The sequence below is a fragment of the Dendrobium catenatum genome, unplaced genomic scaffold, assembly GCF_001605985.2.
Source record: "Dendrobium catenatum unplaced genomic scaffold, ASM160598v2 original_scaffold_165368, whole genome shotgun sequence".
Lineage (NCBI taxonomy): Eukaryota > Viridiplantae > Streptophyta > Magnoliopsida > Asparagales > Orchidaceae > Dendrobium > Dendrobium catenatum.
The window spans coordinates 34,966-48,353 of NW_021483793.1; the positions used below are offsets into that span (position 1 = coordinate 34,966).

The 13,388-nt window shown below is 33.2% G+C and overlaps 1 protein-coding gene and 1 long non-coding RNA gene across 3 annotated transcripts in view; both read left to right on the forward strand.

Moving 5' to 3' along the window:
* The first annotated feature begins 2,137 nt into the window (after positions 1–2,137).
* LOC114578811 lies at positions 2,138–7,825 on the forward strand. The gene is made up of 2 exons (XR_003699755.1): positions 2,138–2,271; positions 7,589–7,825. It is a non-coding gene; the product is annotated as an uncharacterized LOC114578811 (long non-coding RNA).
* Positions 7,826–11,554: 3,729 nt separating this feature from the next.
* The window catches only part of LOC110113316 (uncharacterized protein At3g52155, chloroplastic), a 46,087-nt gene continuing 44,253 nt past the window's right edge, over positions 11,555–13,388 (forward strand). For both annotated transcript variants that reach the window (XM_020845850.2, XM_020845851.2), the window contains exons 1-2: positions 11,555–11,905; positions 12,046–12,145. In XM_020845850.2, coding sequence (XP_020701509.1) covers positions 11,698–11,905; positions 12,046–12,145 — 308 coding nt within the window. In that variant the 5' untranslated portion in view covers positions 11,555–11,697. The remainder of the gene's footprint in view (positions 11,906–12,045; positions 12,146–13,388) is intronic.

Sequence of the window (13,388 nt, forward strand, 5' to 3'; positions counted from 1 at the left end):
GTGTAATAATTTGACCGATCTGCCGTTACGCTGGCCCCGATTTTCGTATGATTTCGAATTTTCTGAATTTGATAGATTGAATTGATATGTGCATGACTATTGATATGATTGTTTTAGATTGCTTGATATTGATTTTTGCTATATATATGTGTGTGTGTGTGTGTGTGTTTGTGTGTGTGTGTGTAAATGATAGAATTAGTTTGTATCAAGATATCTAGATACAAAATTTGTTATGATGAGCCTCAAAGTCCTTGTTATTTTGGAATGGAGAAATACATGGATAATTAATATTACACTTGCCTCAAAACTAATTTAAGGATTTTAGACCCCCTTTGACCTATTTTTTTTTTAATTTTTTATGAATTGGTTTTATAGGAATTTTCAAATTGACATACATATGTTACTAATGCTTTAGTCCATTAAGAATTTTACTAAGATTTAATAATCAATGAGTAGGAAGATTATTGGCTGTTTTAACCATTGCTATCATTTGATGCTATTTTAACCATATTACAATAAATCATGTATCATTGGACTAGGTGAACACAAAGGGGCATAGGTTGCAATTAAAACTATTCATAAAAGTTAATTACAATGTTTTGAAGTATTTATATATGCATAGATTTATAGTAGTTAAAACTATTGCACGTCTCTAAAATTTTAAATGTGCAAATGACATATTGTAGCACTATAAAAAGCTTATATTTCTAAGTTCTTTTTAACTTGATAAATTAAAGTGCCACTTATAGTCTAAGACTACTAGTTATCTAGTTGTGGAACTCAAAATTTTAGGCAAAAAAAAGGTGAAAGACTTTACCCAAATTTTAGGGGACAGCAAGCTACTTTAATATACACGATTGTAAGAGAATCTAAGAATAAAATTTTAATATTATACATAGCTATATAAGATTTTCTCAAATATATGGGGTGAAAGCCACTCTTTGCCACCTCTTAAGCTCACCACAATTATTATCCAATTTGACTTATTTTGTTTAATTCCTAGTCTTCAATTGTTGTATGCTTCAATGAGCTTCCATGGTCATATGAGTTGACATAATGAGAAATTATCTCAACCATATGTTCTTACTTCTCCATCAGATGAAGAAGCGTGGAAGCAATTCTATTGTATACATCCTTTATTCACTGTAGAATCATACTACATAAAATTGAGATTATGTGAAGATGGCTTCACTCATTATAGTCAGCAACTTCATCATATTCTTATTGACCTATTATAGTAACAACCTATAACCTTCCACCTTAGATGTACATGACTACCTCTTATATATTTTTGACGTTTATTATACGTGGGCCATATAATTCAAAAGCAAAACTATATGACTTATTACAACCTTTGATTGATGACCTCAAATTATTGTGGGAAGAATGTGTACTAATGTATGATATCTCAATTAAAAAGAACTTCCTTTTTAAAACTGCCTTATTATGGACCATCGGTGACTTTATAGCATGTGGTATGTTATATGGTTGGAGCACTGCGAAAAAGTTAGCTAGTCCATACATGGAACCCACTAAATCATTCACACTAAAATATGAAGGCAGAAACTCATAGTTTAACTGTCATCGTATGTTCATATTTATCAATCATCCATTCAAGAGAAATAAAAAAGCGTTCATGATAAATAGAGTTGAGGGATCAATTCCTTCACTCAAATTAAGTGGTATTTAGATACTTGAAAGAGTGACTGATATATTTATTAATTTCCAATCTCTTATGTTAGCAAAGTATAGAGTCTTCGGATTTAGAGTTTTGCATGACTGGATAAAAAGTATTTTTTAGATATTAGTCTCCTAAGTTGTAATTCAATAAGACATAATTTGAATATTATACAAATTGAGAAGAATGTACGATAACAATTTGAATATGGTGATGGATGTAAAAGGCAAAATAAAGAGATAAATTGATGTAAAAAATGAATCTCAAATAGTACTCTAGCAGAAAAAAAAATCTTGAGCTAAGACACGGTGCCGAGTGCCGACCATAGATAATTTTTTTTTTTTTACTGAGTTAGTTTTAGGAATTTTCAGTTAAGTGCCTCAAAAATTTATATTAGTGCACAAAACAAAAATAAAACTTTGATAAATTAATTTGCGTGCATATAACTTATTTTCTTCTCTTCGCTTTACCTCACATTCTCTTTGTTCTTCTTGAAACTTTGCTGCTAGTGAGCGCTAGCTCCTTGGTCCATCGCCGGTGCAATACTTGTTTTCCGCCCAATTTTCCTCCAGCCGACTAACACCAGCAAAGAGGTTCGTTCTGCTGCTGCTCTTCTTGCATGTGTAGATTCGATTTCTCTTGGTCACGAAATCCATCTATCTTTAGTTTCTTGTTGATTTCTCACCATCTCCATCTGTCCAGTTTAATTTTATACAAATTTTTAGAACTAGGGTTTCAGAAAGCCATGCGAATATGCTGTGGATTGAGGAAGCCATATGATTCTTATTCATTTTTTTTCCTAGGAAAAAGACAATATGCAAAAATGGTTCCAATTAGTTTGTTTTCATTATGATTCTTTCATTAAAAATCCTCTCAATCGATCATGTACAGCAATTTTTGCTGTAGAACAGAGTTCCAATTGCTGTGACTTTTGAACTTATATCTAGTGATAAATTACAAAAAATAAGAGGTGGAATGGAAAATACACGCACTCAGATAATTGAATAGATTTGTCAATATTTTGTTTCATGCTTATTTCGAAGATGTAGTGAATTTTTTGAATATACATTATAACTTTATCTGTTTTGATCTACGTTAACCCAACTTCTTGCAATCATATAGAATTCATTTTGACGACTTTCCTACTGTTTCTTAAAGCAGCTTTTTAATACAAAAATTTTAAATTTTGTACTAAAAAGATTGCTTTAAGACGCAGTAAAAAAGACGTCCCAAACCAAACATTAATCCATTTTTATGAAGCACATATATGCTATATAACTTTCTCATATTTCTCCTACTTCCACATATAAATTTAATATACACTAATTCTTATTTTTGCAAAACGAAGCATGTGAACGGACCAGCGGAAAGAAAGTAGGGAAACAAAGAACAGGAAGGAGAAAGTAAACTTTATTATTGCATATGTGTCACGGTACAAGATATGAGTATAAATAGAAGTAAAGCTGTTAAAGAACTTAAGCTAATTACAATAGACTTTAGGTGACGTTTCATGTGGCCTAATAGACCCCCTCAAACTGAGCATTCAGCGGTTGGATGGTCAGTCTGCTGCGTAGGTCCTGAAAATGGGAAATAGGAAGTGGTTTGGTCAGAATATCGACAATTTGATCGGGCGAATTGATGTGCTGGAGAGTGAGCGATCCGTCATTGAGATGTTGCTGAATAAAATGATAATCGATCTCAATGTGTTTAGTACGGGCGTGGAACACCAGATTTTTGGCTAGGGCGATTGTCGAGGTGTTGTCGTAGTACAGTATAGTTGGATCGGTTTGAGGAATTTGGAATTCTTGGACCAGCCGGCATAGCCATAGCAGGTCTGATGTGGCAGCGGAGAGCGAGCGATATTCAGCTTCAGTGGACGATTTGGCAACTGTTGTTTGTTTCTTTACCGACCAGGAGATCAAAGTTTGGCCAAGAAAGGTACAAAATCCAGAGACAGATTTCCGGTCCAGTGTGTCCGATGCCCAATCTGCATCGGCGTAGGTGCGAAGCTGCAGGTTTCCGGGATCAATTGGTAACCCGAAATGTAGTGTACCTTTAATGTAACGAAGAATACGTTTTAGAGCTTGATAGTGTCCAATTGTAGGGGCGTGCATGTGTTGACATATTCTGTTCGTAGCAAAGGCGATGTCCGGATGTGTAATAGATAGGTACTGAAGTGATCCCGCAAGCTGCCGGTACATGTGTGGGTTGTGGAAGGCTTGATCTGCATCAGCTGTAGTAGACTTTTTCATTGAAGTCGGTGTCGGAGCCGGGCTGCAATCGGCAAGACCCAAACTCTGTAGTAGCTGAAGTGCATAATGGCGTTGATGCAGAAAGTATCCCGTGGAGGTTTTTGTAATTTGAATGCCGAGAAATAAAGAAACGTTTCCGAGCTGCTTGAGTGCGAAGTGTGAGTGCAGTTGTTTAAGAAGGAGATCGAGAGTTGATTTATCATTACCTGTGATTAAAATGTCATCTTCGTATGTGAGAAAATATGCAAAAATGTTTCCAGCTAGTTTGTTTTCATTATGATTCTTTCATTAAAAATCCTCTCAATCGATCATGTACAGCAATCTTTGCTGTAGAACAGAGTTCCAATTGCTGTGACTGTTGAACTTATATCTAGTGATAAATTACAAAAAAGAAGAGGTGGAATGGAAAATACACGCGCTCAGATAATTGAATAGCTTTGTCAATATTTTGTTTCATGCTTATTTCGAAGATGTAGTGAATTTTTTGAATATGCATTATAACTTTATCTGTTTTGATCTACGTTAACCCAACTTTTTGCAATCATATAGGATTCATTTTGGATGACTTTTCTAATGTTTCTTAAAACAGTTTTCTAATACAAAAATTTTAAATTTTGTACTAAAAAAATTGCTTTAAAAAACAGTAAGAAAGCCGTCCCGAACCAAGCCTTAATCCATTTTTATGAAGCACAGATATGCTATATAACTTTCTCATATTTCTCCTACTTCCACGTATAAATGTAATATATGCTAAAGCAAAACGAAGAATGGACTGTCAACTATAAGCAGCATAGAAACAACTAGTTGTGCTTGTATTCAATACTAAACATCATAGAAATAACACAACATTAAGTTATAGATAATGAATTCCAGGAGTTTCCTTTGGAGAGTGAAGGCTGACAAATGAATAAGATTTCAAACCTTGTTTCTCATTGCTTTTGATGAACATTCTCGCCGAGTTTATTATCAGTGGCCTCTCCTTCTATGATTTTTTATTTGTTTGCCTATTGTTTATTTAACATGTATCGTCACCCTCTGTTATGCTTATGCAATATTAGGGGTAGGGCTGCAAACGAACCGAGCCGAGCTGAGTATGTGAGTGTTCATGTTTGAGTTCGTTTATCATTAGCTTGTTCAAGTTTGGTTCATGTTTGATTCGAGCTTTATTGTTTGCGTTCATGTTTGGTTCGTTTAATTTAAGGATGTTCATGTTTGGTTCATATTCGGTTCATGTTTGGTTCGTTTAATACTTATCGAGCTTTAAGCAAACAAGCCTTAACGAGCTATGTTCATGAACATATTTAACAAACAATCTATTGAACAAACAAACATTAAATTTGTTCGTGAACATCTTAAACAAACAATCTAACAAGCATAGACAAATGTGAAATGTCTTTTGTTCATAAAATTAAATTTATAATAAAAGCAATTATCTATTTAAAATGAAAATATGATTACTCTATATGAATATATTCTTAAATGAGGCTTACCTATTGCATTTCTCTTCATTCGAGCTTTTATCGAGCTTAATATCGAGCTTGTTCACGAACATCAAATGATGTTGCTTGTGAAAATAAATGAACCGAACACATTAGTGTTCAAGCTTGTTTATTTAAGGATTGAGTATTTAAAATGTTGTTCAAGTTTTTTTGTTAAGTTAGTTAAACGATCACAAATGAGCTTTAATCGAACCGAGTATCGAGTAGCTCGTCGACCGGTTGGTTCGCTTGCAGCCCTAATTAGGGGCTGTTTGGTAGCACCTAGTATTTGATTTAAGTAGGAATTCGTAAATCCCCTAAATCCGATTTCGAAAATCCTGCGGGGCCTAAATCTCGAAAACAGTTTGGTAAAATTCATGATAAATCCTATTAAATCCCGTGCGACTGTTTGGTTATAGAGCGGATTTAACGAGCGGATTCTTCCTCTGGAGCCAACGAATTTCGTAAATCTGGCAAAAAACTAGGATTTCAAAAATCTGGGATTTAGCACAGAAAGGCGAAATTTTCCGTCTATGGAGGCTTTCATTTGCCGTGAGATTTTATTTTGCATTTTAGGCCGTTTGGTTGGATTTCGCTCAAATCTGCCTTAAATTCGGCCTAAATTTTTCTACCAAACAGCCCCTTATTGTTTCGTTATTATTGTAGTTCTTCTAACACCATTAAAAGGTACGAGAAGGTAAAGAATTGAAACAATAATCACGGTTAGTAATATTACAAAACTATAGAAAGATAACAAATCTATGCAAATGGATATCACCCAGAAGAACTACAAGAACCCAACACTCAAATTATTGTTTATTTTCAAGTTATGTTTACAAATCACAATTATGTCTGGCTGTTTCCTTCATTCTTCATCCTTAACCAACTTCTCAACCTATAGGTGGTTTTGCAAGCTTGAGGGTAAGGCAGCTAACACACTCTGGAAATGCAAATTGAGATTTAGGTTTCGTTTGGGAGGCTTTTTTACTGCTCTTAAAGCACTTTCTAATATAAAAATTAAAATTTTATACTAAAAAGCTGCTTTAAGAAGTATCAAGAAAGCGTTCCAAACGAAACCTTAATATACTGCTTAAATTTTCAGAGTCTTTCTACAATTTTCTAAACCTAAGTGGTGGATAACCATTCAAGAATCAGGAGTTGTAGAAGGAAAACTGAATGAAAAACTGAAGCACAATGAAATTCCCTTAAGTACTGCAATTAACTACTAATTTATCATTTTTTATACATCAATATTAATCATTTAGAATCAAACCATTAAATTGTTGTTGTTAAGGACTACAAATAGCATTGAGGTGGTGGAGAGGCTTTGGTTAGTACACTACAGGAAAACGGCTCATTTCCGACAGAATTTCCGGCGGAATAAAATTCCTCACAAATTCCGGAGGATTTCCGACGGATTTTTTTCAACGAATTCCCGACAAAGTTTTTGACTGGTTTTTCGACGAATTTTTTCTGAAGGCATTTCCGGCGGAATTTTCGACGGAAATTAAAAATTAAATATTTTTTATTTTAAAATATAACTTAAATTATTTAATTTAATAACTGGCTGGGGTGGAGCGCGGATGGGGGGAGCAGCGGGAGCAATAGCTCCAACGCTTAAAAATTTTTCGGAAAGATTTTTTTTTCTTGGCATTTCGGCACATAAAAATTTCGACGGAAATATTTTTCCAGTGGAAATTTCGTCGGAAATTCGCCGGAAATGTTTTCGGCGAATTATTTTACACCGGAAGTCCTTTTACGACGCGCGTGAAATCGGCGAAAATATTTCCGCCGGAAATGCAATTTTCTGACGGGTTTTGGCCATTTTCTGACGAAAATGGCCGCCAGAAAGTGACGTTTTTCCTGTAGTGGTACTAAAACTGAGCAATTAATGTATTAACTATAGAATTTTACAAATATATATGCGTAGTAATCCATATTCATTATATATAGTATAAAATGAAGAAAATAAGTAGTCAAACATCTCAATCAGAAGATGTTGAAAGAGATGATATATTCACAAAAGTTCTTGGAAGATAATGGAAGTATTTATAGAACTCATGTTGCATGGTCTTATGCTTTGGTAAGTTTTTTTTTTTTTTTTTTTAAAATATCATAGCATGTTGGTTAATTTTTTTAATTATCAAATTACTTAATTTGGTATCGTTAAAATGATTCAGGTTGTTGGTGAAGAAGATTGACAAGCAACATTATGCACCAATTTATGGAGTTCGTGTACATTTGCACGTGTTTACATATATGAAGAAATTAGTTTTGAAAATGTAGGCGGAATTTGATTTTTTAGTCGTTCATTTTTCGTATTCTTTAATTTTCAAATTACTTAAAAGTAATTCTTCATATATATTTTTCACGTGTATAATTTTTTCATCAAATTTTATGGAAAAAAGTTGAATGTGCATGGATCATGGATGTCATTTGGTTGCTATTTCCACATTTTTTCCCCATACTTTAATTAACAACTGCATGATAGCAAGTGTAATTCTAGTTATAAGAACACGGGCTCACAGTTTTTTGTGACAAGACATTCCTTTCTTGGATGTTGATAATAAGTAATCTAATTTTTTTTTCATATTCTTTCTTCATGTTCGATCTCAAAATCTTATAAAATAACCTTTTTTTTTCAAATTTAGAATCCATTTAAGATATATTCTTAGGCTGTCATACTTCAATTTAGTTGCTATTTTTAGAAAATTTTGCATGAGCTCACTAGCCTTCATGATATATTTCTTATACACATTAAATTTGTATGTTGGAAAATATACAACAACAATAACGACATCAAGCCTTTATCCCACTACGTGGGGTCTGCTATATGAATCTTTTTTCCTGCCTTTTGTCCTTTTAAGAGTCAAATTCTCATTTAAATCTAATAAAAAAGATTATTTCTAATATTTTATAACCATATCTTTTTAGGTCTAACCTCTATCTTTCTTAACATAAGCCAAATCTAATATATTTACTCTGCTAAGCAGGTCATCGGAAGGCTGTTGTTTTATGTGACCATATCATATAAGGCGACTACTCTCTCTAATATTTTCTTTTGTTGGAGATATTCCAACCTTTTCACATATATATATGCTCATTTCATACACCGTCTCTAAGACTAAAACTACTCATCCACTTAAGCATCATCATCTCTGCAACATTTAACTTAATATTATACTTCTTTTTTATTGGCCAACATTTTGCACCATAAAGCATTACAAATCTCACCACCATCTTATAAAAGTTTCCCTTAAATTTGAGGGGACTTTTCTATCACTCAAAAAGCCCAATGCATTCCTCCACTTCAACCATCTAATTTGAATTATACTAATAATGTCCTTATCTTTTTCACCATCACTCTGAACAGTAGACCCAATATATTTTAAACGTATACACTTATTAATGATTTGATTACCCAAAGTCACAATCCCCAAACTAGATCTATTACTAATAAAATTACACTTCATATATTCAATTTTAGATCTACTCAAATGAAAACCTTTAAACTCTAAGGTTGACATCTATATTTCAAGTTTACCTTCAACCCCCTCTCTAGTCTTATCAACAAGAAGAATATCATCAACAAAAAGCATACATTAGTGTACAATCTCTTATAAATGTCTAGTGAGAACATCCACGACTAAAGCAAAAAAAATATGGGTTTAAGGATGATCTTTGATGTAATCCAATTGAAATAGGAAAGTAGCTGGTCAAACCACCTTGTGTTTGAATACAAGTAACAACCACTACAAATATATCCTTAATTATTTTAATATAAGTGATACGGAAAACTTTGGTGTCTCTTATGAATGTTACACCCCCTCTCACTTATCTGATTGTGTGCTGGATCTTCGTACAACGCTAAGACGTTAAACTATATATTTCTCTACCGCCGCGAATATTCCAGGACGCAACAATAAGCATTATTAACCACTTTCTTTTCTAAAACTATCCATAGCACTTCTCTTGGAATTTTATCATATGCTTTCTTTAAATAAATAAATATCATATGTAGACCCTCCTTAGTCCCTATGCTTCTCCATCAAACCTCATGTTGGAAAACACAAGGTGGGTGGCAGTGGCCGAAGATCGGTGGAGGCTAATATCGATGGGTGGTGCTGGCCGACAATGGTTGCCGGTGGGTGGTGGCAGTGATCAAGCGAGCAGCTTGTTTGTGATGTAAACGATTCTTGCTCAAAACTGAACGAGTTTAGTTTATCTCATAAATAAATAAAAATAGTTTATAATACAGTTATTTTTCTTGGCATTCATTTTTCATCTAGCCAAACACAAATATTTTCAAAACCCCTGCGATTAGAATATTTTACACCCATTTTACTTCCAACCAAACAACCCCTAAATGAGATATGGAGCCCCATGATCATTTTCTTGTAATTTTTTTTTACTATATTGCTTTCTCTCCATTCTCTCACACGATTCGGGTCAAATCCGCTAAAATTTGCCTGCTAGTAAGATAGGGTGTTATCCCCTGACAAATTTGAATTTAACATAAGAATCTTGATCCTTTGGATCATTTTGTTCAACTTCCTCCTCTTTGCTTTGTGCTGTTTAACAAGTTCTAAAATATGACATATTTTTTGTTCTGCCACAAAACTAATAACGCTTCACATATTGTTATATTGTTTTAAAGAAAATTGTTAGGGCTGTATGATTTACCGTCCATAACTATCTTTGATATAAATGCTCATTTTTTTTTCTTACTTTTGAAAAAAAAAAACATTATGGATGCTCATGAGGATAATAATTAAATTTTCATCCACATTTTATCCCCCAAATAGAAGTAGCTAAAAGAATACTGAATAATATCTTGTGATGTTTGGTAGCAGAACACTTAGAGATGTATGATTAATTTACATCTTCCAACTTTTGAATTTGCATACAATCATACAATCTTGCTTGAGTAGACCTTCTCATGGGTCTTGCATTATTATTATTATCTTTATTTTTTTATCTAATCTCTTATGTCAAAAAAAAAAAAAAAATTACATACATAAAGATATTCAAAATTTTGCATAAATATCTTCAAATTATAGTATTTCATCATTAAAATAGCTACAAATATTTTCATTTTTTCATTAATTATAAAACAAGCATGTGATTTGAACTTAAAAGCCAATGTTTCACATGTCATAATTTTAACAATAGCATGATGAAAATATATTTGTGTTCACTTTTAGGCTTTATTTAGGATGGTTTCTTACTGCTTCTTAAAACAGCTTTTCAGTACAAAAATTTTGTATTAAAAAGCAGTAAAAAAATCTTCTCAAATGAAGCCTTACGTTGTCCAATAAATGACTTGATATAACATATTTGATTTCATGTTATCTATCAGCATAAAATAATTAGATTAGCCATGTTAATGTTGTAAAACATTACAATGGTTTCTTCAATCATATCAATTAATGCAAAAAAATTAGTAAATTGCAATTTCATTTTTTGTATCATAAGATTTTGATGTTAGCATAGAACATTAGAAAATGAAGGCTTTTGCAACATTTTTTTAATTGAATTATAGATACTCTTGATAAAATCTGTCATTATTTTAAAACTATTGAGAAATATAATATTTCTAACTCATGAAAGAATTCAGTAATACCATCCTCAATTGAATGATAAATAAGTGTATGTCATCCGCCAAGCGATTCAATCAAATAAGAAATTGTTCGCTTCACACTATTTCATCTACGCACCAAAAAAAAAAAAAAAAAGCTTACAGGATTTGCGGAAGAAGCGCACGAAAGAGGAGAAAGGCAATTCCTTTGCAGAGATGAAGAAGTGCGAAATAGAAGAATAAATGGAGTTCGATTGGAAATAAATTACTGCATTTTGGAATGAAAAAATAGTTTTTTTTCATTGAATATGCCCTAACTAAGATCACCCATGTGAATCCTAATGTTTTTAAAATTTATACAAGATAATATAAATGCCTAGAAAATATGAAATGAGCCTTAAAAATTTTTATTTAATAAAAATTCAATTCAAATAAAAATATCACTTGGCCTATGTTGTATTTATATTTTATAAATTAATTATATTCTTTAATAATTTAATTATATTAAAGAATAATATGTATTACATAAAATCAAAATTATATAATAAAACGAGCCCTACATAAACCTCATCACCTTACAACAAATTTCTTTATCTGGACGGAATGGAAATCCACTGGTTCGCACCAAGCTGGCTGGTGTAAAGCGAGCGAAGAAGCGCAGCTCGAATTTACTTACACTTATTACTCTGATTGGCATTGCTGAAAGAGACAATGAGAGCAGTCAGCTCTTGCCATGCCGCTGCCGTTTGCTCTCCGATTGCTTACCGGAACCCTAGCCTTCGTCCTACTCGCTGCGTCTCCGTTTCTACTGCCAAACCCGAGGTCGACGATGAGGTCTCATCCGTGGTTCCGCTCAACCGTCGGCGCCTCATCCTCCTTCGCCATGCCGAAAGTGCAGTGCCTGATAGATTTCTCAGGGGTGAGCATGCTTCTTTTTTCGGGCCATTTTATACAATCTTCTTCTATCCCTTTGTGATTAGGGTTTGTCATTCGGTGATGTAATAAGTAGACCTTCGCATGCTGGGCAATGATGTTTTTTATTTTTATTTTTGGTTATAGATCATGATCGCCCGTTGAGTAAGACTGGCAGAGCGGATGCCATGAGCATTTCTCACAAGCTCCACCAGATGGGTTGGATTCCGGAACTCATCCTTTGCAGGTAGGAATCTAGAAAGTTCTCGAGCATCTATAAACGTTCACATTGTAGTAGGATTGCGCTATAATTTTATTTGATACGAGGAGATATATATGGATGCTCGTCTAAATTTTTCTATCATGGTATCACGGCATTCCAATTTGATGATGCGATGTTTCAGCATTAATAAGGCATTACTCAAGTTTATTATTAACGGTTTGCGATCATTGTTTTGCTGTTGAAAGAACTAGGAAACTGTTTGGAAAAGTTGCGACAACCCCCGAAGCCGTGCAATTAATAATTTAGAACCTATGCGGTTGTCTGTGTATTAGTTGACGGATTTAATGTTGTATGTCATCACATTTATAAAAGCATTATTCTGGAGGTGGTATCATACCTACTTAATACCTTTTATCCGATACTTTAGAATGCTTAAGAGAATATCCCCCTGTTTGAAAACTAGTTGAATAAGAGACTTAAGGCCCTCAGAACAGATTGATGCTTTGCGTATCTTTAAAATTTTTTTTTAAGCTTATGTTATGAGAAGGTTATTGCATGCCAATTAACTATTGCTTACACTCCATAACAAGATGGCGCTGCATAGAAAACGGATAAAATGTTGCTTAACATGGTTGGATCTATCATGATTAATGGATTCCTTGTTAATGGTGATCTACAGTTGAACTTTTATGCCTTCAGAATCCATCCAAATAATGCCATAAGAACAATAGATTAGAAGGATGTCAAATCTAAGTAGCTTGTGATCCAAGTATTTATCAATTGAATTCATGCTCAATGACACTAATATGAAAACCTGTATCTTAAAGGCAAAAGTGTTTTTTATTAGGTACTCTAGATAATTGCAAGGTTTTGTCTTCGTTGGGGAAGAAGAAGATGAAACCATCACCAATTAAGAGCTTTGTGATGTGGGCTTTCTACAGGATAAATTTTTTAAGAAAGTAGGTGTTACAAACTAACTAAAAACATCTAATTTTATAAACTGGATGGCCAAATATATTCAATCATAATTTAACTAGTATGATTGTGCTAAACTGAATGACCAAATATATTTGATCATGATGTAACTAGTATGATTGTGTTGTATCTAATGGGGATAATATGAGGAAAGTTTGAATAGAATTATGTCTATAATTGAGCCAAGCCTAGCTGAGTATATCATGAATTGGACTTGGTTTGGTAATGTTATACGTTGTTCATGTTCGATTTGAATTCAAGTTGAGCTTTCACATGTATTTTCATACTGGGC